The sequence below is a fragment of the Actinia tenebrosa genome, unplaced genomic scaffold (genome assembly GCF_029948245.1).
Source record: "Actinia tenebrosa isolate PJP-AT-01 unplaced genomic scaffold, QUT_ActTen_1.0 PGA_scaffold6__47_contigs__length_16458017, whole genome shotgun sequence".
Classification (NCBI taxonomy): domain Eukaryota; kingdom Metazoa; phylum Cnidaria; class Anthozoa; order Actiniaria; family Actiniidae; genus Actinia; species Actinia tenebrosa.
Genome location: NW_028292583.1, coordinates 16,170,761 through 16,196,639, shown reverse-complemented (window position 1 = coordinate 16,196,639; position 25,879 = coordinate 16,170,761). Strand labels below are relative to the sequence as shown.

At 38.1% G+C, this 25,879-nt stretch overlaps 3 protein-coding genes across 4 annotated transcripts; 1 reads left to right on the top strand and 2 right to left on the bottom strand.

Annotated features, from left to right (window-relative positions):
* The first annotated feature begins 566 nt into the window (after positions 1-566).
* Positions 567-3,013, top strand: LOC148906215 (DNA-directed RNA polymerase I subunit RPA49-like). The gene is made up of 4 exons (XM_089038700.1): positions 567-702; positions 842-929; positions 1,285-1,407; positions 1,909-3,013. The coding sequence occupies exons 1-4, from the start codon at positions 597-599 to the stop codon at positions 2,057-2,059; spliced, it is 468 nt and encodes a 155-aa protein (XP_088894826.1). The 5' UTR covers positions 567-596; the 3' UTR covers positions 2,060-3,013.
* Positions 3,014-3,113: 100 nt separating this feature from the next.
* LOC148906214 (uncharacterized) lies at positions 3,114-4,887 on the bottom strand. Its single transcript, XM_089038699.1, has 3 exons — positions 4,569-4,887; positions 3,580-3,690; positions 3,114-3,297 (listed from the first exon to the last, which is right to left on the bottom strand). The coding sequence occupies exons 1-3, from the start codon at positions 4,863-4,865 to the stop codon at positions 3,190-3,192; spliced, it is 516 nt and encodes a 171-aa protein (XP_088894825.1). The 5' UTR covers positions 4,866-4,887; the 3' UTR covers positions 3,114-3,189.
* Positions 4,888-6,551: 1,664 nt separating this feature from the next.
* LOC148906213 (uncharacterized) lies at positions 6,552-18,518 on the bottom strand. 2 transcript variants are annotated; one of them, XM_089038697.1, is made up of 8 exons: positions 18,283-18,518; positions 11,215-11,391; positions 9,609-9,683; positions 9,099-9,167; positions 8,351-8,650; positions 7,544-7,861; positions 7,046-7,345; positions 6,552-6,727 (listed from the first exon to the last, which is right to left on the bottom strand). In XM_089038697.1, exons 1-8 carry the CDS (start codon positions 18,299-18,301, stop codon positions 6,618-6,620), a joined length of 1,368 nt encoding a protein of 455 aa, XP_088894823.1. In that variant the 5' UTR covers positions 18,302-18,518; the 3' UTR covers positions 6,552-6,617. The 2 variants fall into 2 exon arrangements, with proteins under 2 accessions (XP_088894823.1, XP_088894824.1); XM_089038698.1 differs by lacking the exon at positions 9,099-9,167.
* Between the last annotated feature and the right edge of the window lie 7,361 nt (positions 18,519-25,879).

The following is a 25,879-nucleotide window of genomic DNA, read 5'->3' as shown; positions in this document are numbered from 1 at the left end:
TGATATAAAGGTTTTTATCCCAGGCATTGCTTCAGTACCATGATAATGAAATTTTTCCCGAAGGCTATTAAATAAGTTTGTTATCCACCTTAACAATATATCAGTTATCACCCCTGCTGAATATGATGTCTTAGAAAATTGTCCAAGGAGTTGGAAGGGGCTAATAAGGAGCTATAGATCAGTGGAGACAACAGAAGACAGGTACTAATATAACTTATAAAATAAGTAAACCCCCACGAACTTCCAATTTTCTTTCATACAAACTCTGAATTTTGTTCTTTCTCAGACCCCCTGCCCTCCAAAATTTCCTATTTTCTCTGTGGGTGGGGTATGATATTTTCTAGAACTAAACAATTCTTCCATTGCATGTTACATGATCATGGCGCTTGGGGAGCATTGGTGCCATTAACAAAGGAGTTCTCATTAGCATCCATTGTTAACGTCACCACAATGGCCGCCATGCTTTTGTCTTGGGAATGCTTGCATCCCTTGTTATCCATCCATAGCTGTATATTTTGACAGTGCTTTAAAACTTGTTTTCTTTTGTGTCTTCTTATGTCAGATTTCCAGAGTACATCTTACAGCATCTTGCAGTAATGCCCTTGAATTCATCTCAACGAGCTCACAGATCATGCTTGTTGTTGTACTTATCATATATGATTCAAATGTATCAACTAAAGTATAGTGCTTTAAGAAAGAAAGGTAGGATTTGTCTATATTGCCCTCTATTCCTCATTCCTCTCTTAACCTTTTCTTCAAATAATAAAGGAAATTTCACATAGAATAGTTTCCATGTACGCTTTTTGAAAAACGTTTTTTTTCTTTTTTTTTTTTTTTTCAGATCCACTTCATGGGTACCCTGACAAAATCCAAGAAAGACTGTTGTCTACTTTCACTCTTGAAAGTCCACAGCATTCAAAAAATGGCAGGTTTGTTTGACGCAAAATGATTGGATGTAATTGTGTGCCAATGTACAGAGGAAATGACAACAGTTCAGTTTTATCAGTACTAACATCCTTTTGCCATCTGTATCATCATGAATCACCATCATCATTATTCATCACTATCTACATCATTCAAATTGTCATTCATCATCTTTATCATCACCATCGTGATTCAATACCTTTTTTTTATTATCATCACCATCATTCACCATTATCATTTGACATCTTGACCATCAATCATAATCATTAACATTGATTATTCATCTTTTATAACCATTCATCACAGCATCATTACTGATCAATATTGGTAATAACATGGATTTTTTATCCAATCCTACAGATTGATTCCAAAAAGACTTAAAGACAGGCTGCTATCTTACATTCTAGTTCTGGCTCTCATCATTGATGAATTTGTTATGAATTGTATGGTCATAGCAAAAGATCTAAAGATGGATTCCAAAAAGTAGGATTAAAACAAATTGCCTAGCAATCCTGTTAACAGTGCATTCTCCACGATTCAATTAAGCTATTCAATAATACTAGACACCCAGTAAAAACCCCACTCATGTTTTTCATATGAACTATACACCCAGGATCTCAGTGACACATTTTTCATATCCTCTCTTGTGAAGATATCGGTGTTACTTCTGCTCACTTTAACAAGTTTTGCAACAAGTTTTTGTTTGTGGCTGTGTGTATATAATAACAAGAAAATTACATGTGTAATATCCTCTATATATTGCATGCTTATAGCCTGCAGAGAAGGCATTCTCGCTCGTTCCAAATTTCCAAAGTTCCCCCAAAACCCCAGTTTTTCCCAAAACCTACAAGAACGCCTGCTTTGCAGGCTAGCATGCTTATGACATGTATTGCTGAGTTTGCACATTGAATTTCTATCTCTAAATTCCCCTTGGTCTTCTCCTAAATTTCATTAACATTGACACTTTGCTCTTTGATTTTTCAGACTGAGCAATCATTTAAGAGCACTTGGTTGTTCCATGGAGACAAGTGGAACACCAAGAAAGAGAAAAGCTGACGAAGCAAGTACTGAAACAAGAACAGCAACACTGAAAGTTCCTCTGCCTCCAAACTTTCCAAATATCGGAATCCACTAAAATGTATAATGGTGTACAATTTCTCCAATCAATAAAACATACAGTTTTGGTTCATTTTTAGACATTTGTGATTTTCATTGTTCATTTATTTGTGCATGGACTGTGGCCCATGGTTTTGAAAATCATTTTAAAAAATCATGAATTATTCATCAACATTTTTTGGTAGAAAAGCATGGACTATAGCCTATGGTTTTGATCGTTTAAGGCCCAATTTTTTCAAAATGAGGAATAATGTATGTGGTTTTCAAAATAGGGGATTTTCAATGATTTTTGGGCAAAAAGCATAAAGTATGAACTATAGCCCATTGTTTTGATTGAGTTTGGTCCATTTTTACACCTTTTACGAAATCTCAATTTGTCAAATTTCGAAAATTGCTTATCTTAAATCGTATTTGGTTCATTTTTACACCTTTTATGAAACCATGTATTATTAATCTTTTTTTTTTAAATTGATCATTTTTGGGCAAAACACATGGACTGTAGTCCATGGTTTTAATTGATTTTGGACTATTTTTCCACCTTTAACAAAATCATTATATATTGCGTAAAAAAAACTTAATCCAGACTTATCACTAACATGGTTGAGGCAGAATACCACAGTACTCATTAGAATTAAGGTAAAGCACTATAATTATACTAGTCAGAAAGGTTTACACAAGGTCACAGCTCATGTATGAATAATGCTTTTCAATACAGTATATCCAAACTAATACTAAAATGATGTAATGTAACAATTTAGATATGTGCCTCGTTCTCAACTGTTTGTTTGTCAAGTGAACAAGCATCAGCATTACAGCATTGAATAAATATTTAAAATTTCAAATACAACTCCTTTCCAGAAATTATTCATTGACAATCTAATGTTTGTAAAGTTTGACAATGTTAATTACATAGGAAAAGGATGGAAAAAATATATTTATATATATGAAATTATTATTAAAGGTGTAAAACAGCTGCTGAAATTAATCAACCCTTACTAATAACAATACACCCAAATACTGCTAGCACTAAGGATACAGATGAAGGATACTTGAAGTTTCACCTTGGTCATGTGTGACATCAAATGGCTGTGATTTATTTGCTTGTGTACAAAATTACAGATCAATAGTACAATATAGAAGAATATGAAGTTATTTAACAAGTGGTCGTACTCTGTCGACCTCCTCTGTACAAGAAGCTTCTCTGTATTTCTTTACTTCTTCCATGTAGGCTTTCCATGCTGTGTTTTTGCCATCATCCTAAAATCAGTTTAAAAATATCTTAGATTTCTATTTATTGGAATAACTTTTTTAAAGCAAAAATGTAAACTGGGGGATGTACACTTGAAGGTAAATATTTATCCTCTTCAACGCAAAATCCCCTTCCAGGGATATACAGCACCCTTTACACACTCCCTACATCAATGCTATGTTTCATGGACTACACAAAGAGCCTAGTGGGCATCTTTGGTATTAATAAATACTTAAAACAACTAGGTTGACACCAATAATTATTTTGTACTAAGTTTTAATTTCTTTTACCTTGCTTTTATCATTCTTTTTCTCTGCAGCTTGTTTTTCTAGCTTTTTCTTTTTAGCATGGAATTGTTTGGATGCCCCACCCATGCGTCCTGTCAGGAGCTGTCTTTTCCCCTGTGTCGTTTGGATTAAGACTCACACGGTAAGATTAAGGTACAAAATGTTAAGCATAAAAGAAGCATTTCTTAACCCCTTAGAAACATTACTCATCCACAGTGTAGCAAACCATAGGTACATTATTAAATTATGCAGATCTGTTTGGTGAAATAGGCTGTATACTGATATAAGGGAATTACAAGATGCAGGAGTAGATGAGCATAGCAAGGACTAATGGAGTATTTCCTTCTCTTAATTAAAGCCATAGCAAGGCTTGGGGATGGGTAAATGATACATGGGACCCCTTTGGTATCAGGCCTTAGGTTTTTTAAAGAGAAAAAACTAGGAACCACCCCTTTAGGGTGTGATTAGGCCATCAATCCCTTAGACCCCTCCCTCTTGAATATCATGGCTATACCTCCCCCCTTTTTGCACCCATCTAGCTTTTGTTGGAAATCTTCCTTTCCCTTACACTGCTTATTACTATTCTGAGTTTGAAGAAAAACTGGGTTGCATTGGCATTGCAGTGCATTCGGAGACTGATTTAGGGGACTAAATAGATGCCATCTTGTGAATATGTCCCCTAAGACAGTGCCACAAGGTACTGCAATGTGGAACTTGGCTTTGGTTACAGTTTCATTCAAACAACAAAATCTGCAGACATTTTACAAGGAAAACTATTCCTTATATGAGTATCCTGTGGAAGTAACGTTTTGGCATTAAGAAAACTAAATTAAAGCTGGTCGAAATTGCAAGCTAGATGGTTAGAATGTTTAAAAATTAAGATGCCTTATATATTCCTCAAAACGAGTAAAGTCATAATAATATGCAGTGAAATAAAATGGTATTTTTGAAACCGTTACGCTGGAAGAGTGTAGTATCTTTTTAGGCCAGACCTGATTTAATAAATTTGCTTTAAGGACAGGAGTTTTTGGTTTATCCTCACTCTTCTTGTCCTCCAGTTTGTTATCATCCGAAGTTCGTTCGTCGCCATCTTTTTCTTCCTTACTCGAAGTTTGTGCCAAAGTCTTTGCTTTCTCCATTTCTTCCATTCGTTTTTTGTACTGTTCAAAGAAACTTCCATCATTAGCAAATGTGTTCATGGGAAGTGAAGCAGTGTTTGATGGTTCTTTATCGGTTGAATTTAAAGATAAAAAAGAGCTACTTCCGCAATCAATTCTCTTCGCCGCCATCTTGTTTGATGCGGTAGCCTCGACCAGCCTCGATTCTGTGCTAGATTTTCCAGGTCTACTCTGGTAGCCTGCCACAGGGAACCCAAACGTTTTAAAGACCATTACCTAAGCCTACTGATTGTCCTTTTCGTACTCGAGGTACCTTGTGAAGGCAGGGAAAGCCAGGAAGGATCAGAGGGCGTTGACCATTTCTTTCTTAACAAGTATGTTGGGTATAAAAAACTACATAAATGTCTTGATATTTCGTGAATCTAGCTTGATAAAGTTCCCATCCCCACAGCCTACTCCTTTGCAATGGCATTTTAAATTTAAAGTAAATTTTCATTTAGTAAATTTTTCTCTTTATTAATCAGTTCTAAAACTATAAATGTTATCATTAAAAGTGTATTAGCATACGTGTACATAAAGAATCAATTTGGTCAAAAAGGATGTTTGGTACAATTTACTTGATTGACGAAGTCAGTAAATGTTAAATGGTCCTAAGATAGTTACATCACCATCCTCTACATTATTTTGCTACTTCAAGGGGGTAACCAGGGATCTTGCAGGGGAGGTGCACAGGCAATGATTTGCAGAACCAAAAAAAGGTAACCAAAAAAATTACAAACCAAAAAAAAAAAAAAAAAAATTTTTTAATTAAAAAAAAAAGGGAATAATGGGTGAGTGATTCTTAAAAATGCTACAATATGCAGACGGAAAGTGGTCTTCATTTAATCAAAAAACATTTATATGCAATTCTAAAGCAAAAATAGATGGGTGAGCGGACATTAAGCTTTTATGGGGTGGGGGGGTTCACGTGCATCCTGTTCTCTCACCTGGTTACGGCCCTGTACTAACCAGTTTTATTTTAAGCAGTTCTTCTACAACGTGTTTGAGTGTTCAGTCATGCACGAGGTAAGTTCAATAGAATACGATATGATCTATATATGGCGGCTTCACTAAACCGGCTGTGTTTTTCCTTGTAATTTAACTAAGATTTTTCACTGCAATTGAAAGAATATCATAAAACAATATCGGAAAATAACATTGAAAAGCTACTGGCGTTAATAGAAAATAGATTATACTCTTGTTTTTAGGGTCAGGGCTCAGCTTCATGGATATTACCCAAGTGCTTTATTCTCTACACATACCAAAAAGGTATGCCATGTGATTGCTATAAAAACTCAACTGATAAAAGTAAGCATGCTCTTTTTAACGAATAAAACAGCTTTTCTCGTGCTCTATTTAATAAAAAAAGAATATAGGAAGTGACGTAAACGAAAGAAGTGTGAAGATAAGCATGAGCCGTAGGCTAGTGTTTTTCATACTCATTAATAATTCATGAGTAAACCAGCCAATCAATGGGCTATTTTTGGGTCACATGATGTTACTTGAAACCTGGTAAAGTTCCGTGAAAGGACAGAATTCAGTCTGTAGTAACTGGAACAAAATTAATTCAGCCCTAGGACTGAATTAATTTTGTTCCAGTTACTCCAAGTCGAATAATTAATGTGCATGAGAAGTCATTTCAAAGCCTCTAATATCGGACTGGACAGGATTTCCAGTCCGCGCAATTAGTTGCAACTAATTGCTTGGAGTTGAAATTCCATCCAGTCCTCATCGTCGGCTTTGAAATATTACTTAACGAACAAATTAAATCAGTTTCCTATAGCTTATGTAACTAGGTTCGTCTCTAGTTCCCCCCCCCCCCCCCCCCCTTTTTTTTCACCTTAAACTATTAGCAAGCCTCGATCCTTTGAAATATCCTTTGCGTTATTCTAGCTGCTCTACTGGGTTATCCTGCTCTGCTGCGACTTTGCGTTCATTGCCGATTTGAAGATTTTTCATCTCCCCACACTTTTCCTCAATCTCTTGCTCACCACCTAAAAGAAATTTTGTTTAAGTTTCCTGTTGTTATATTGTTTTAGGACTGAATTTTGATTTAATTATGAAATTCTATTGTCATTCTATCTATTTTATTAGGTGCGATTCATTGTATTTTTATCATACATTACATCAACTGCTTGCTACGTAAGCTAGGAACAAACGTCACGACCACCATGTTGGATAATATAACAAAAGCATTTAACCAACATGGCGGTCACATGCAAATATGGCGTCAAATGAGGTGAGTCTAATTCGCTTTTCTCGTAGAGTGAAGGCTCAGAAAACAAGGGTTTTTGAGAAATAATTGTACCTACCCTCTAGATATTCTCCAATAATGCCCAGGCAGTCCTGACGGTCGATGTTTATCAAATTATCCATCAGATCTTTAACTTTATGTTCCTTAGGATGACGTTCAAGGACATACTTCATCAAATAATAGGTTGGGTTTGCATAGTTCCCCCGATGTCGAAACATATTTGCATCAAAATTTAAACCATCCTCTTTGAAACTGCCTGCAAGTTTCCACAAGGACATGTCTTTGGGATCGTTTAGAATGTGTTCTATATCAAGCATAATATCGGGTATTTCGGAAAGCTGACGAAGCAGCATATCACCTATCAATAAGAAAAGAAAACAGTAATCTTAAAGAAAAGTGATTTCAAATAGCAGTTTAAATTTATACAAATCCACGTAGATCCATGTGCATTCCTTCGGTTTTAAATACAAGAATTACTTGCTTGGGCTTCCTGTGCTCGTAGTTCCATGAAGGAATAGCTACTATGTATAGAATATATAATCAGTATAATGTTCACCTGAAATACGACAATTGGCTTTAAGGACTTTCAAGACTTTCCGTTGACCTATTTTCTCGAGCTTTTGTTTTAAATCCTTCACTTTTAATTTAGGGCTATGGGTTCGAAGAACATCGAACAAATCACGAGTGAGATTTGAAGCTTGATCCATATCCCTCTCGAAAGTCTCATATTCCCTTTTTTTTAAATCAATCGCCGGCGATTTTGCAACGTCTCTCCAAAGGCCTCTTTTGTCCAGATTCAGAACGACCTGCTCAAAACTTTCCGGAGCATCATCACACATGTCAGAAACAAGGTCATTGGGTTCTATCGCTTTAGCTAGAAAGAAAAGAAAGAAAAGTTTATTTAGAAGTTTACCGCTGACATAAATAATTCTGTGTTAACCGTGATATTCTGAGAGCAAAATTACGAAGGAATGACAATTGAATAGGACTTTACGGTTGGCTTTGATGGTTGTGCGGGAGGTCGTGGTTCGAGTTCAACAACAAATGGTTAGACCTTCACGTGGCTCGGATGACTACGTAAAATGGTGGTCCTGTCTCTCCACCCTACCTCATCCTGCAACGGAGGGACGTAAAAGAACCACTGAGGACGTAAAGAAACCCTGGCAGTGACAACCCTCAATTTCTGGCCTTTGCTAATGATTTCTTAAAGGGTTGATTGAGGGATAGGTATAATCGGGGGATTTTACGGGGTTGGAAATTGGTGCAATGTACCTCAAAGGACTCCGTGTCCTATTGTGCAGCACCAGCCTGCGTGCAAAATCTCAAATAATAAATAAAGAAACAGCTGCTTTTTGACTTTTACCTTTGATTGCATTTTCAACAATGCGCAAAACTTTATAAGCTTTGGCTTGTTTCAGAGCGACACAAAGTTCTTCTATCTTCAGATCTGGCTTCTCTCGTTCCAGTGCCTGAAACATGGATTCTGATGGACTCGCGTAATCGCAGCTCGTCGCAAATTCGTCGCTTTTATCTCTATCGATACCAAACTCTTCTGCGAGATAAGGCCAATGCTTAGCATTAGTCTTATTGTACTTTACGTTCATCTCGTTAGAGAATTCGTCACGAAAACCTTGCTTAGCCCAAAGCTCTTCAAGTGGCATTTCTATAATAAAAAGATTAATTCTATTTAAACAATGAAATATAAATTTATGGACTGCCAGCTTCACATAATTTTTCTTTGGCTGTGTGACTATTGCGTCCAAGCCATGAAACCCGAGGGTCCCCTTTCCATGGGATACTTTTTCAACCTTTATTTCCCTCTAGTTTGAAGATTTGTTTGCTGCTTCCCCCTCCCTCTATTCACGGTTGTATTTGACCTATCATCTCCTAAAAAAAGCTTAGTACAGAAAACGCTCCGATTTCCACATACCCAACCTCCATTCTCTCTCCAAATTTTCCAGAGCATTTAACCTGTTTGACTGAGGATTTTCCATTTCATCTCAATCCTTACTCACAGTCCTTGATCTATACTGCCGAGGAGCTAGTCAAAAGTGTATATGAAATGCAGTAACCCAATAACAAATGTGTAATTCGAGAACAAGCCTATATACCTAGTGACATCAGTTTTGGAATATTTCTTTGCTCAGGGTTAGTGTTGGCGGTTTCTCTTTTGCTATTTTCTGCGCGAACACAAGAAATATATTAGCAATGATGGAAAACCACCTTACTTTCCTTAAGATTGCTTGGCTCGGTGACTCGCCTTCAAGGTGAAACAAGGGAGTTGAAATGGTTTCCCTTTATATACGATACTGATGCAATTAATTTTTATATTCTACAATAAACAGGTTAAATATTAGTTCAATATTTTTGCAGTTGTATCGAAGAACGATGATATTGTCTTCCATCCCAGTGATCAATGATGACCCCCCCCCCCCCCCCCCCCCAACACCCTCAATGATCGTTAAGCCCCCAATCGTGTAGCGTTGTGCGACCACCATCCACGTCAGTTTAAAGTTTTTGATCCCCTCGCATCACTTTTTTATATTAAAAAAAAAGGGAAAAGAAAAAAGAAAAAACGTCAGAGAAATGCACATTTGACCAAAGCATTTCTAACTAGATACCTGGGATCAGCTTCTTTTTAACCCTCTCCGTTTCCTGAACAGCTACTGATTCGGGAACTGCGTCAGCCAATGCTCCTTAAATTAGAACGTACTTCAATTAGGTTCTGGCAAAGTTTTAGCTATTCTTTTTTACAGAACGCCGTGGCCCATCGAAGAGTCCCTTCAAAAATACAGATTCGACTCTTCAAATATTTTAATGTTTATAAAAAGTTCAAAATATAATAATGGTCTTCCCTCGAAAGACCACGCCCCAAACAGATATTGTCCTTGCAACAAACTTCACACCTTGCTTGTGTACTAATATGGTTCATCATTGGATTATAGTTCCAATATTTTTGTAGTTCACCTTGTTTGTACGGCATAACAAGGGTGTAAGGAACGGATACCAATTACCAACAACCAGAGAGTGACTCTGTTTACTACCAAGGCCCAGTTTAAACGTCGAATTTCAAGTGCCGAATTAAATGCTAAGGAAATATATGGCGATCCTTTTTAAAAACCTAAATGAAATCGTCAAAATGTGAAATAAAGTAATCTTATCTGACCTTTGAAAATTAGTACCTTTTTCGCTCTGTGTGGTTAGATTTTGGATTAAGCCAGTTACATTTCCTTATAATATGATACCACAAAGGCCCAGCTTGTCAGTCAGTACTACCTTATTTGTTTAAAGGAGGCCAAAGTGGAACAGAGGTGGCGGAGCAGTTCGAAAATAGGGGTGCCTAGTTTAAGTACAGTGATCACTCTCGGAACCACCTGAAAACGTTTTTTTCCCCTCCACTAAGAATTTTACGTAATGGACGATACGGCGGCCATCTTACCAGGGGACAAAACAAAACAAAGATGTCGGAAAATATATAGATTTTCGTGTGTTTGTCTTTCTTTTATGGGTAAAGGTGATCGATGTGCCGTCTTAATTCATCTTTTGTTGTCTTCTCTTCTCTTGCTCTCTTGTAGTAAGCTGTTATTATCAATCGACGTCATTATTTCTGTAACAAAGCTTTATTTACCCCCTGGACGCCCCATAGTGCCATACGATTCAACATTGCTGCCGTATCGTCGAAGTAGTTCATCCCGTATGCACTTCCGTATGCAACTAGACGCTTCACACGTCATTAACTTTGACATACATTTTTTGCTATATTTTGCTTATCTGCCTTATATGTATGCATGGCTAATTACGTCACTCGAGTCGTCACAAAATGCGAATTTAATTAAAACCGCGAAAACGGAGGTTGCCTACCCTCCTACCCTAGTGGGGGTGTACCAAGGGAGTAGACAGGAGGACCGAAGGGACTATGGCCCCCTTCATGGCAAAAAAATGGCGGCGTTTTAGAATTTACTGACAGTCATTTTAATTTTTCTACTAAATTGTGCAATATTAAAAGTAATCCCGGTCTTTTTTTATGGGGGCGGGGTTCGGACCCAAATAAAATGGCGGCTTTATGAAATTGCTCTCACCCTCCTTCGGAGAATCCTGGCTACACCCCTGTGTACGATATCAGGGAGTGGTCTGATCTGAATCGAAAGGGAATTGATGATCGTGGCGTTTTGAACCTCGTCTCGTACCGGGATTTGGTTCCAACTAACCTTGATCTTTCATACGTACCTGATTTGTCTTTAGTAACCTGATTGTTTTGTATGGAAGATAATTTTTCCAACATAAATTCCTGATTACGTTTAATTGTATGTTGTCCATCTTGAATATCTGTACTCATTGCTTCAAGTGTAGATTGTTCATCTTGGATATTAGTAAGGCCACGCATTACTTGATCGTGTTTCCTGTCTGATAGACATATATCCATGAAAAAGTTAACTAACAAAATTATACAAATTAGTGCAAAGTTTTGTAGGTCTACGGTCTACTGAGGTCTACTGAACTTACTAATTTTCACGGATATATGGTAGGCACTCTATAAGTAAAGATGCGTTTATGTGATGACTAGCGCCGGTTACAAGTTGGAACTGCGTTGTCTGGTATGTGTGTTGAATACAACAAGTAAATAACAAAGAAATGTTTCTTAACAATGCCGTGTAATTTCGGATTTGTCGTCACGCAACGGGAAACTAGCGATGCCACCACGAGTACTAATGCACTAGTCAATTGAAACCTCCGCCCCCCGACCCCCGCGGCTATAGCGGGGCACTGAACGGGGACGTGACGCGTTTTTGATGTGCTTTTAAGAGCATGATTGCACCGGGGGGTCGGGGATTTAACGAATGGTTTTCTCAGCGAGGAATCGAGCTTTGAATATGCAAGGACATGGAAACAAGAGGTCGGCCATCTTGAAAAATACCCAGAAGGCGATGTGATTTCAAGTACAGGCAGCCCGTCGCCTAGTACACAGCAGTATGTACACAAAACACATGCTCAAACAAACTTATAGCACTTTCAAAGTATACACTTTTACACTCAACTCCACTGATAAGAACCTTTCTTAAAATTGATAGGTTCTTATGTGGAGGGGGCTTAAAGTGAGAATTTTAGCCTAACAGGTTCTTAATGACCCAGGTTCTTATACGCGGTTTTGGTCTGCAATATTACAAGCATTGTTCATTTTCAATTTAATACCATTAAATTCTCAGCTGACTAGTGTCATGATATTTAGTGGAGGCTTTGATTATGGTTGCTTGCTTTAATGACGATTAATTCGGTATACTTATTCTGGTGCTTAACTTGATACAATGTGTGTAGAGAGAGGGGAGAGAGAGTCATATTACATTTGTTACATAATAGAACCTAATGTTGCGTGACAAGTATATATTATTACATCCCCCTTTCCATTAAAGAAAAAAACTAATTTTATGAAACGCTAAAAATTATCTTAATAGAAAAAATATCATATGTAATAACAGTAATACTACTTGCTCATGCTTGCAAGTGTCTAATTTTTTTTTTTTTTTTTTTGTCTTTAAACGTATCTGTTGGGCGGTCTTACGATTCTTCCACTTCGGGTAACTGTGGTCCCAGGTGCGTGGCTTCCGTTGCTTTCCAGAGGTTCTGCATTGCCTCTGGTCTCTGTTAGTTCTTGATATTCACTGGTAGGTTGCTCTGCCGCTGGGGGTGCTTCTCTGATGTGACACCTGTTGCGTCGAAGCTCACTTCCAGTTTGTGACGTCACTAAATATGAGCGTGGTGCTTCAAGCTTTTCCTTGACGACTGCAGGCTCCCACTTCTTGGTCGAAGGATTCTGAATGGTGATGTTCGTACCTCTTGCTAGCTCGGGTAGAGGTCTGACATTTCGATCGTGGTAGAACCTTTGGATTTCTTGTTTCTCCCTTAGCCGGTCGGTGATTTGATCACTGTTGGCACTCCTGTTAATGGTGCGGGGTAGGTTATCTTGTAGCTTTCTTCCGAAAAGTAACTCAGACGGCGATGGGAGTTTGTTGTCAATGGGTGTGGTGCGTAGACAAAGCAGGGCCATACTGGGATCCTGTCGTTTCTCGAGTGTCTTCATGAGAACACCTTTGACTGTTTTAACTTGATTTTCTATGAATCCATTTCCTTGTGGGTAGTGTGGAGAACTGGTTACGTGGTGGAAACCATATTCGTTGGCAAATTCTTGGAATGCTACACTGTCGTACTGAGGGCCGTTATCTGAGCGGACTATTTTTGGGATTCCCTGCTCGCTGAAGATTTGCTTCATCGCATTAATGACAGTTCTGCTATTACTCTGCCCTTTGGGTATCTTCCTGACGAATGGGTATTTGGAGTAAAAGTCAGAGATCAGAAGGTATTCAGAGTCGTGTAAGTGGAACAGATCAGTTCCTATGGTGTGCCATGGCCGAGGAGGTATCTCAGTTGGCAGCAACGGTTGTCTGGCATTAGATGCCTGATGTTGTTGGCAAATGGGGCATGATTGGGTAATCTTATCAATATCGTTGTTAAGGTTCTTCCAGTACACAGAAGTTCTGGCTCTGAGCTTTGTCTTTTCAGCTCCTTGGTGTGCTGCGTGAAGCTTTTGTAGAATGTCATTTTGAAGCGTTACGGGAATGATGATTCTTTGACCTTTTGTTAGTATTCCGTCATCTATTCCTAATTCGTCTCTGAATGACCAGTAAGGCTTTAGGCTCTTTGAGATTTCTTTGATGGTTGATGGCCAGCCTTCGTAGATGACTTGCTTGAGGGTGGCTAATTCTTGGTCTGCGCTGGTGTTTTCACGAATCTTCTCAATCATGGTCTTGCTAAATTGAGGGTACACCTCATGTACTTGGACTTCCATGTTTCCAATGGGATGGTGATCTTCTGGTGATAGACGTGAGAGTGCATCTGCTATCAACATGTCTTTGCCGGGTATGTACTTGATTTTCAGGTCGTATGGCTGCAATCTTAGTAGCATTCTCTGTAACCTGGGTGGTGCAGATATCAGATGCTTGAGGTGAATACTTTCTAGAGGTTTGTGGTCGGTAAACACTGTGAATGGTCGCCCGAATAGATAAGTATGAAATCTCTCACAACCGTATACTACTGCTAGAAGTTCCCTTTCGATGTTAGCGTATCTTGCTTCGGTTTCAGTTAGCGACTTGCTTGCAAAAGCGACTGGTTTGCCATCTTGGAGTAAGGATGCTCCAAGACCCTTGGTCGAGGCATCAACTTGTAGGGTTACTTCCTTTCTATCGTCGAAATATGTTAGGGTGGTTGTATCAGTGATTGACTTCTTTACTTGCTCAAATGCTGCTTGGTAGTTGGCGTTCCAAGTGAAGACTTGGTTATCTTTGAGTAGACCTCTTAAAGGTGCTGTAAGTGTGCTTAAGTTGGGTATGAAAGGACTCATGTAGGTTGCTAGTCCTAGGAAGGTTTGAAGATCTCGGCGGTCTCCTGGCTGTTTCATCTGCTTCAGGGCGGACACCTTTGCAGGGTCGGGCTGTATTCCAGCTTCGCTACAGATGATGCCATAGAATTTGATCTTATCTTGCTTTATGTGACATTTGTCTGGATTGAGCTTTAACCCAGTCTTCTCACATCTTTGGATCATGCTGTGCAAGTTTTGGTCATGTTCTTCTTCTGTTTGGCCATAGACTACTATGTCGTCGACGATTCCAATGACTCCGTTACAGCCTTCGAAGGTCTGGTCGATTTTGGATTGGAATACGTCTTGTGACATACGGAGGCCGAATGGCATTCTCAGAAACCGATACCTGCCAAACGGGGAGTTGAAAGTTGTGAGGTAACTTGATTCTTTGTCGAGGACGACGTTCCAGTATCCGCTTTTGGCATCTAGAATTGAAAAATGCTTGGCTCCGCTGAGTTTGGGAAGAATTTCTTCTAGTGTTGGCGTAACGTGGTGGTCACGTTGAATGGCGGCATTAAGATCTTTAGGATCCAGACATATTCTTATTCTACCGTTGGGTTTGCGTCTATAGACTAGGCTGTTGACCCATGCGGTGGGTTCACCTTCTCGGACCTTTGTGATTATTCCTTGTTCCATCATCTCGTCTAGCTCTAGCTTGATATCATCCTTAAGGCTGATTGGTACTCTTCTTGGTGGGTGAATCACAGGGGCTATGTTGGGGTTCAGCGTGATATGGTATTCGCCTTGGAATTTTCCGATGCCGTCGAAGCAGGTGGGGTATTTGGATAATAGCTGTGCTTTACTTTCTATCTTCTGGCTCGTAGCGTGGTTTGTTTGACTTTGGCTGTGTGGTTGTTTGGCATCATCCTGTGTTTCCACAGAACAGTTCAGAGTAATTAGCCTTAAATCTAGTGCTGTTGGCAAGCCTATGATTGCACGGCCTGGCGCGTTGGTGATGTAGAAAGGTGCTTTGGTTTGCAATTTGTTGTGTGTGCATTCTATATCATATATGCCTAGTTGACCGATTTCTGATCCGCCGTATGCTGTGAGCTTTGTTGCTGATGGCTTTAGGGCTTTAGGTAGCGGGTTTCCGTCTGGACCAATTTTCTCCGGAAACATCTGTTTGAAAAGTCGAATTGGTAGGATGTTGGCTTGTGCTCCTGTGTCTACCTTGGCCTTCAAGTTTGCAGCTTGTGCGTTTCGCATGTTGGCCAATTGAACGCCTAGTGTTGCGTATACTTCATCTCTGGGTTTAGTATTGACGTTATCGACACTTATTGATTCAAAATTCAATGAGTCAAAATGTTCATGTAAATCATTTGTGTTCACCATCTCATTGACGCGCTTGTTTTTGTGACGTGCGTCTTGTGTGCTGTCTTGATATGATGGTTTTTTGTCTTGTGTCGTATGTTGGTTTGTGGGCTGTTGTGTGGACCTGTTCTTTTGACGGCACATTTTACTCCAGTGGTTAGCTCTGGAGCAGTAATTGCATGTAGAGCCATATGCGGGACATTTTCGGTATTCGTGATTGTTTCCGCAGTTTCCACATTTTCTCATGTTCCCGGTTCCGGATTTTCCTATGGCGTGCACGCTTTGGTTGTCAAGCGGTTTGTTGGATAGCTGTGCTATATGCGCCATCGTTGCTTCGTAAGTTCGGGCGTATTCGATTGCTTTGTCAAGCGTTAAGTCGTTTCCGTGCTCTAGTATTCGCTCTTGAGCTTTAACATGCTTAGTGCCTATAATCAATTGTTCAATCAGGCGTTCTTCTAACTCCTGTTGATCTCTAAACTTGCATTTATTTGCATGATTCCTGCACCTAGTCATGAAATCATCAGTGCTCTCATCGTTATTTTGTTTTAGATGTTGTAGCTGATATCTTTCTAATCTAAAGTTAGTTTTAGGTGCAAGATGCTTTTCGAATTTGGACCAAATAAAGTCGGGCTTTGTTTTGTCATCGTCGTCGGCCCACGTGAAACTGTTGTATATATCTACGCCTTGACGGCCTATCCAAAGTAGTATATATGAGGATTTTTCTACATCTGATTTCTTTGAGAACGGACCGGTGAATATTAATTGGCAATATTGTTTAAATCTAGCAAATTCGTCGGTGATATCGGCTCCAGCTTGCCAGTTCATAACAGGGGGCGTGAACCCTGTCGCCATGCTTGATGTGTTTCTTGCCGAAAAAACGCTTATTTCTTAATATTACTGACCTTCCAGTGTCTTGTGTGTTTAGTGCTTTACTTCTGACACCATGTCATGATATTTAGTGGAGGCTTTGATTATGGTTGCTTGCTTTAATGACGATTAATTCGGTATACTTATTCTGGTGCTTAACTTGATACAATGTGTGTAGAGAGAGGGGAGAGAGAGTCATATTACATTTGTTACATAATAGAACCTAATGTTGCGTGACAAGTATATATTATTACAACTAGACGTAAACCTAAACGTTTTCGCACGATTTGAGGTTCAGAGCCCATGAAAATATTGAGCATTGAATATTTAGTGCATGGAACACACAACAATTGGCTCTGTGTAGCACAAGAATTTGGAGTTGGCGTGAAATGTTTCTTGTTGACTACTAAACCAAAATAACGGGGTCACAATAGCGGGGGTTTTAACAGTGAATGGGCCCCCGACTACCAGGGAAAATGTCTGATTTTAACGCCACTCAAATGTTAAATTCCCCGGTATTTCGCGGGGGTCGGGGGGTGAGGGTTTCAATTGGCTAGTGCATAATTTTTCGATGATTCCCAATCGTCAAATTTTTCTTAAAACTTCCCACAATGAAAGATTTTGTCGATCCTTCCGATCCGATGTAAAAAAAATATTCGAATGACGTCATCCCGGTAAGAGACTCATGCGTCTGTGACCTGCGGATTTAATTAATGCATGTGGCGGTAAGAGTCCAAAAATCGGTATTTCCATCCAAAAGCTCAAATTTCTACTCTAGAGCATTACATACACTGAACCCCCAACCTATAGGACCCCCTATAGAAGTTGTTGCGTTTCCTCTGACTGTCATTCGGTGAGAATGCGTTTTCATGAGGAATCATGCATGTTGAATCAATGTATTCATGTCAATTTTTTACAACAATCTTGTCACGTAATCTCAGACTGTACATGTTGAATAGATCAGTGACGCAATAAAAAGCCGAAGAGTCCGAAGAAGAAGCTTGCACCTGCTAACTCCTTTGCTAACCATGGCAGCCCAGGACATAAATCACTATAGATAAATAAACAGCCGAAGAATAAATTCTCCTCATGTCGAATCACGGGCTTTCAAATGTTGCTGATAAAAATTATTTTGGTTTGTGACTTTCAAATTATCACTACTGTACGATTCAGTGAGGTCAAAACTGAATATGATTAAGGTTAGATTTCTTGAAAACATTTCGGAAAGTTCTTATGTCGTTTTTCGGAATTTTACACCCAAAAGGGGGACCTCGCTGTAGGTAGAGCGGTCTGTCGTTTGAACTTTGTCGCTAGTACGTCGCTTGTCGAAATTTAACCATTAACAGGGCTTCCTTACTATGATACATTTGTAAGAAAATCACAAAATGATTTCTAAACCCAATGCATCTAATCAGTAAAAACTATTACTTAGATGCTATGAGATGATGTCGTTTCTATCATATGAATCTTCGTAGGTGAAGATAGCAAAACTATCAAATAAACAACGACTGTAATATTCCTTGCATATCGAATAATTTACTTCCGTCATAAAAAACATGCTTAAACTTTGCTTTCAAAGTGTCTATATATCTCAGTTCAGTCATAGAACTTATATCAAACTATCAGCGACTTTTATGAAGCTGCTAAACATAACCTTACTGAATTGTAAACAAAGCATATTTAAAGAATAAAAACGTTTGCAAAACCTGTTTTTTTTGACGCCATCTGGCTTGTGCAGCTCTGTTCAGGTGAGTGTACTTAGTCTCAGGAAATTTTTAGAAAATTTTCAATTTTCCCCCAAGTTGGACAAAGAAAGTCTTAGGGAACGTCTTCGTACACTTCTTTGTAGACTGCTTCTTGCTAGATGAATTCTGTCCTTTGGTTATTCTAGAATATACCGCTGTTCCAAGAAGTCTTGCTTCTCAACTGACTTCTTGGAATGTCTACTGGGTTTTCAAGCAGGATCAAACATGCGTCAGTCCGGGCGGGGGGGGGGGGGGGGGGGGGGGGGGGGGGGGGGGGGGAAGGGGAACTCGCTTGTCCAAGTCCAGGACTCCCTTAGCCTGTCGGAGCTGTCCTTTGCAGAGATCTGCAAAGGAGGCTATAGTACACCTTTCGGTTACGACGGCTTTCCGTTTGTAACAGAAAAAACATAGCGAGCGAAAATCGGAAAAAGACGCTTTTGATAAAGGGGACCTGTCATTACTAGTATTTATTGCGGAGGAGGGGTCGGAGGGTTGGGTGGGGATCCCATGTAATATAAATTTAGACAACTGGAGGGGGAATCAGGTAAGTGTTCATTAAACGAATTTAATGAAAACTAAAACGAAGAGATAAAAGACGCTGTACTGAGAGGCCTGAATTAGTACCAGTATTTATTACACTCAAGTCGAGTCCGAGATCGTCCAAGGAACTAACACGAGGCGAAATCAAAGTGACTTAGAATCTGATTTATCGCAAAAAAAAATGTATATTAGAGCTCCGAAATCGCGAAATTAACGTCGCAGAACAGGCAAAACTTCGCAAAAATGTCATCAAATAAGATATGCTTCAAAATAAACTTCAGCGCGTTTCCATCAAGGCCATTAACTACAATTCTCGAACTACTCTAAAGACGTCTAGTGAATACAATATTCATTATTCTTTTTCCAGATGGTTTGGTACAACTTATGCAAAAATGATTAAAAATAACGTACAGCGAACCCCAAGCAACCATTGCAGCTGGCCAAAATATAAGTGATGTTCTCTAGCACTCGATCAATATGGCATATTTTACAGGAAGTATGAGTGTAACTTTTGTAGGGGTACTAAATTAAAATTGTTATTAAAATCATAGTTTTTTTAATCATTTCTAAGGAATAACAAACATATTTGGTCTAGATGATCATTATACTTAAGCGTAGCAAGTTTTAAAATTTTAAGCATTTTAGAAGAGGAACTGATTCAAAAAATCTTGGTCAATAAGTATCCGCTACGTCCCTGTTTAGGCATGACTACTGAAGTAATGAGGTCCTCAGCGAAGGCATAAATATTTCTTCAAAAAATTTCAAATTTAATCGATTTCGATATCAGCTATCTGTTTTCCATCCAAATGTTTCCGAGTAAGGGGTTAAAAGACGCTAGGACGGGTGCGGGGTCGGGGGGAGTGGAGGGATGATGGGTCTGATTAACCTGGCATTTTTTGCCAGAGGTAGGTGTGTGTGGACTGTTTGTTTTAAACCATAGGATCACTAGAACAACAAATTTATTCACAGGAAGTTGCTTCTAGATGAAATATGGGTCTGTGCAGAAATGCTGTTGTTTTGACATGGATCCGTACAATAATAAAGGAAAAATATTTTTTTAAAAAGCTTCAAAGAGATCAAAGTAGTGAAAATCATTTTGGATAAAAATTGCATGCCAAGAATTAAAGGTATGGATAAAAATCAGTCCTAATTCCAGTTCCGTCATGTCCATTCCATTCGTATTTTTAGCATACGTAATTAAGTCGTGCTTGTGGTCACGCGCTTTGCAAAGAGTGTCTCACACGGGAATTTTCTAACTCGTTATTTGTGAATCAAAATTCTTTACTTAAGACGGTAAAAATAAAATATTTTCCTCACAGTTGCTTTAATTTTAAAGTTTTTTATGTTTACAGATATTTCTAAATCCGAATGGACATATTCTTAAAGTTTAACGAGCTAGAAAGTTGAATGACTAAGGTCAAGAAGATAGGCGAAATATATTCGTTTATTTAAAATATTCTTATTACTTCATATTAAACAACTTAGTTCCCAGAAATAACTATTTGGAATGTTTTTTTAGGAATATTAAACAGTTTTAGGGTTTAAGTAGTGTCATAATTTCTTTAGCGAGTTTTAACGGGAGCAAAAACGAAAGCACAAACCGGAAAGTTTGAACGAATATTCGAGCCTTTTAGTCAAGCTTCTTTTACAAAAGAAAAGCAGGTCATTTCTTTGTTCTTCTATTTGGAATGTTTTTTAGGAATATTACAGTCAAAACAGCTCAAGTTTACCCGCTAGGTTCCATGAATGGTTTCATTTATTCGGATATTTAATATTGAATATATTATTCCTTCTGAGAATACGTTATAGTCAAAATAGCTCAAGCTGATTCTCGGAAGGAAAAATAATCTTCGTTATTCTCGGAAAAAATAATAAATTCAATGTTCGAATAATAAGCCATTAATGGAAACCTAGCTTGAGCCGTTTTGACTAGTGTAAACAGCTTACAGTCAAAGGACATGAAGCGTGCCCAGCTAGACTGCATTATTCAATTTATAAAAAGATTTTTGGTCGTTCCAATCTTCTGAGAATGAAATCAAATTTAAATCCAAACTTGGAAATTTCATTGGATCACTTTTCAGTATTTGTACAAGTTTGTAACTGATGTTAATCGAAGTATTATGATCATCCGGGTGGATGTAGTCCTGAGAAGGACTGTTTGATGTGACTGACGTTTCGATTTGTAACTGATAGAAAAAAACGTCAATCTGTTTGAGCTGATGATCTTAAAGACAATAGATTTTGTTGAAATTCTTCAATTCTCGACTTTCACATCCCTATAAACCTTTGCGTCTTTGGGGGGTAACCAGAGGGTAAAAACCCACTCATTTTGCTGAAATGAGAACTTTACTTTTTACGACCTAACCTTATATTAATGGCCACAGTTAACTTAACAGTAACACAGCCGAGGAATAATTCTTGAAAGTAGCGTTAAATACATGGATCGCGAATGCGAGTTCGCGTTGCATCGTGGGATAGAGTTCAAAGTCCAATCGGGCATGAGTTTATGCTAATTGCAACAGGTTGACATATAAATCTTGCCCGGAGAATTGCTTTACGACTTTTAAGCTCGTGCTTTAGTTGTTTTTTTTTAAACTGATAATGGATGAAAATGACAAAAACATCGAGAATGATCATCCATCTTTTGATGAAGTTGCTATGTGGAGAGTCGAAGCCTTGAAAGAATTCCTCAGGAAGAGAAACCTCAAGGTGACGGGTAAAAAACAAGAATTGGTTGCTCGAGTATTTGTGGCAAGAGTCGTATGTTGAATTTAAAGTTGATTGGAATTTTCATATCTTCGTTTTCGACGTTGTAAATTTTCTACTGAATAATGAAATCAAAATTCGAAAATTCAAATCATTAATCGACTCTAGGGGTCAACGCGTGAGCTTGTTCTTTACCCACGAATCATGATTTGATTTTGTGGATTACACAGTTTAATTAGCTACAATTCAGCAGAAATATTAAAATCATGACTTGCAAATACTGATCAATATAATCGCCCTAAAGTTTTTACGCCATTCCGTTCTGCGCAGCAGCGGATCCTGGGATGGTTCTGTAGGTTCCATGGAACCCCTTTTGTGAGATCTCATCAATGCCAAAAATGTTCTTTACGCCCATTATAATGAAATTGGAATACCCCTTTGTGAAGTCGACCCAGTGGCGGCCATTTTGGAACCCCCTTTCTTCTAAAATCCTGGATCCTTCGCTGATGCGCGTTTGTTATCTACACGAAAGGCGCCATTTTTTTAACCAGGGAGTCCAGTGATGCATTGTACTTAAGAAAACATGACGTTAATGCTTGGTGCAGTTACTGTGCGTAAGACCTTCATAGCAAATATACTACAATAAGATAAGTTCAAAGCGAAGTTCGTTATTAGTATAACTTCTGAACTTACTTCCCGCCGAAGTTCGGAACTTATTGCTGTAGTTCTCACCGAAGTTCAGAACTTGGTTAGCGAAGATGGATTCAGAATTGGTTGAATGTTTGGTTTTAGAGATTCCCTGGCCACAACTTGGATTTTCTTGAAAGAATAACCTAAGTCCTTCGTTGAAATAGGGCTAATCGACGACAGAGATAGCGGAGTATTTAGAGACAAATAAACGTTATTTTCAACCAGCAGCTTTTGGATTTCCTTGCCAACAAATCAACAGTTTTCTCCCTAGCTTCTAGGGGGAGAGCTCGCCCTTGTTTGGTGAAGATAGTCATCACGGAACTTCAAATTCTACTAAACGGCAAGTTCCAAAGTTACCTGCTGAAGTTCTGAAGTTTTGGGCGAGAACTAAGTTCCGAACTTCCGAACAAATATATTTTAAAGAATAAAAGCGTTTGCAAAACCTTTTTTTTTTTTTTTGACGCCATCTGGCTTATGCGGCTCTGTTCAGGTGAGTGTACTTTAATCTCAGGAAATTTTTAGAACATTTTCAATTTTCCCCCAAGTTGGACAAAGAAAGTCGTAGGGAACGTCTTCGTACACTTCTTCGTAGACTGCTTCTTGCTAGATGAATTCTGTCCTTTGGTTATTCTAGAAAGTACCACTATTTATTACACTCAAGTCGAGTCCAAGATTGTCCAATGAACTAACGAAGGCGAAATCAAAGTGACTTAGAATCTGATTTTTCGTAAATAATAATAATAATATATTTTTTAAAAATGTATATTCGAGCTCCGAAATCGCTAAATTAACACGTCGCAGAACAGGCAAAACTTCACAAAAATTTCATCTAATAAGATATGCTTCAAAATAAACTTCAGCGCGTCACCATCAAGGCCATTAACTACGATTCTCGAACTACTCAAAAGACGTCTAGTGAATACATTATTCGTCGCTTTCGTAATTTTCATTCCTTTTCTTTTTCAAGATGGTTTTGTACAATTTATGCAAAATGATTAAAAATAACGTACAACGAACCCCAAGCAACCATTGCAGCTGGCCAAACTAGGTGATGTTCTCTAGCACGCGATCAATATGGTATATTTTACAGGATGTAGGAGTGAAACTTATGTAGGGGTACTAAATTAAAATTGTTATTGAAATCATAGTTTTTTAAGGTAATTCCCTTGAAAGAAATGTTGCCAATAACTTTGTCCTGAAACTTTGCATGGACATTAATTATGTTATGGACATTTAAAAACTGCAATAAAAAGATGGGGTCACCAACGCTAGGTTTGGTAAACTTCCAAATTTCTTGGAAGTGATTATTGAGGATGAGCTAGCCAACCAAACAAAGAAGTCTTGATTGGCATCCCGCGACCTCGCTTATAACCATAGGTTTCAATTGGTTATACGATAGAAGCAAAAGCGCGAAAGCGGAAAGTTTGGAAGAATATTCAAGCTTCTTACATTAAAACCCCCCAAGTGCAGAATCCAGAGGAAAACTAATAATTTTAACCTGTTAATACTCAATGGAGTTAGGAATTGTAAAACTAATGGAAAAACCAATCGTTTTTATTTAACTTCCGTGTTGACGCCGGCCAGTTCTTTAATCATTTGTATTAACTTAGTTCCCAGAAATAACTATTTGGAATGGTGTTTTTTTAGGAATATTAAACAGTTTTAGGGTTTAAGTAGTGTCATAATTTCTTTAGCGAGTTTTGACGGGAGCAAAAACGAAAGCACAAACCGGAAAGTTTGAACGAATATTCAAGCCTTTTAGTCAAGCTTCTTTTACAAAAGAAAAGCCGATCATTTCTTTGTTCTTCTATTTGGAATGTTTTTTGTGATTATTACAGTCAAAACAGCTCAAGTTTACCCGCTAGGTTCCATAAATGGTTTCATTATTCGAATATTTGATTGAATATATTATTCCTTCTGAGAATACGTTACAGTCAAAATAATTTAAGCTGATTCTCAGAAGGATACATAGTCTTCGTATTCTCAGAAAGAATAACAAATTCAATATTCGAATAATGAATCCAATAATAGAAACCTAGAGACTAATTAAAAGGAGACTCTGCGGCAGCAGGGTATATGTTCTTCTATTTGGAATGTTTTTTAGGAATATTAGTCAAAACAGCTCAAGTTTACCCGCTAGGTTCCATGAATGGTTGCATTTATTCGGATATTGAATATTGAATATATTATTCCTTCTGAGAATACGTTACCGTCAAAAAAGCTCAAGCTGATTCTCGGAAGGAAAAATAATCTTCGTTATTCTCGGAAAAAATAATAAAATCAATATTTGAATAATAAGCCATTAATGGAAACCTAGGGGGTAGGGGTAGGTAAGCTTGAGCCGTTTTGACTAGTGTAAACAGCTTACAGTCAAAGGACATGAAGCGTGCCCAGCTAGACTACATTATTCAATTTATAAAAAGATTTTTGGTCGTTCCAATCTTCCGAGAATGAAATCAAATTTAAATCCAAACTTGGAAATTCCATTGGATCACTTTTCAGTATTTGTACAAGTTTGTAACTGATGTTAACCGAAGTATTATGATCATCATCCGGGTAGATGTAGTCCTGAGAAGGACTGTTTGATGTGACTGACGTTTCGTTTTGTAACTGATAGAAAAAACGTCAATCTGTTTGAGCTGATGATCTTAAAGACAATAGATTTTGTTGAAATTCTTCAATTCTCGACTTTCACATCCCTATAAACCTTTGCGTCTTTGGGGGGTAACCAGAGGGTAAAAACCCACTCATTTTGCTGAAATGAGAACTTTACTTTTTACGACCTAACCTTATATTAATGGCCACAGTTAACTTAACAGTAACACAGCCGAGGAATAATTCTTGAAATTAGCGTTAAGGTATTAGGATACGAAAAATGACGAATTGCCCGAAAAAAATTTTTCTTTTTAATTTCGTAATTTTAAACTTTTATCTTTCATATGTTCGTGAAACTTCTTGCGATTTTCGATTGGAAAAGCCAAAATTTGGAGAAAAATCGAAATCGTGGCTTTATCAAGACCGGAAATGTACCGTCGCTTAATATATGCACATCTGTCATGCTCCTTTGTCATTGTAAAAAGATCCTACATTGCGATCGTCCAGAACACCAGATAATTTGACAAGTGATGACAAAATGGAAGGCACAAGGTGTTTTGGCCAACACCATCGTGACTCCCTGCAGCTTCCGGCTCCAAACAAAGAAATGCGTTTTTCTCGAATCTTTTTTTGCCGCTAAAACCTCAACTTCAAAAAGCTAAAAGTCCCTTGGATTTCATTCGATTTTTTTTAAATTTGGAGAGTTTATAAAGTAAATCATGATTCAAAAAAGGGTGTCTCCGAATTTTGAAATTTAATTTCTTTCCAAAGTTATGACGCTTTTTACTCTAAACAACACTCCAAAAGCGATCGCTGAACTTTGATCAAAAATAGTGAGAGACAGAAAACAGATATAAAAAATCTGGGACACCCTTTTGGAGCTTATTATCTCCTGAGTATGTTAAGACATTTTTCGCAAACATAGCTTAAAATGTACGTGTCCGTTAACGTTTTCACTGAGGCATGGTCAAATTTCGCTTCGAGGAAAATAACGTAAACAACAATAAAAAAAATCGTATTTTGAAAA

Excerpts from the sequence above, each read along its gene's own strand:
- LOC148906214 (XM_089038699.1), bottom strand. The coding sequence starts at position 4,865 with ATGGCGGCGAAGAGAATTGATTGCGGAAGTAGCTCTTTTTTATCTTTA. Across the intron at positions 3,691-4,568 it reads AAGCAAATTTATTAAATCAG|GGGAAAAGACAGCTCCTGAC; the intron begins GTCTGGCCTAAA and ends CAAACGACACAG. Across the intron at positions 3,298-3,579 it reads AAAAGAATGATAAAAGCAAG|GATGATGGCAAAAACACAGC; the intron begins GTAAAAGAAATT and ends AACTGATTTTAG.
- LOC148906213 (XM_089038697.1), bottom strand. Across the intron at positions 9,168-9,608 it reads TAAAAAGAAGCTGATCCCAG|AAAATAGCAAAAGAGAAACC; the intron begins GTATCTAGTTAG and ends GTGTTCGCGCAG. Across the intron at positions 6,728-7,045 it reads TATTGGAGAATATCTAGAGG|GTGGTGAGCAAGAGATTGAG; the intron begins GTAGGTACAATT and ends AATTTCTTTTAG.
- LOC148906215 (XM_089038700.1), top strand. The coding sequence starts at position 597 with ATGCCCTTGAATTCATCTCAACGAGCTCACAGATCATGCTTGTTGTTG. Across the intron at positions 703-841 it reads TAGTGCTTTAAGAAAGAAAG|ATCCACTTCATGGGTACCCT; the intron begins GTAGGATTTGTC and ends TTTTTTTTTCAG. Across the intron at positions 930-1,284 it reads CAGCATTCAAAAAATGGCAG|ATTGATTCCAAAAAGACTTA; the intron begins GTTTGTTTGACG and ends CCAATCCTACAG.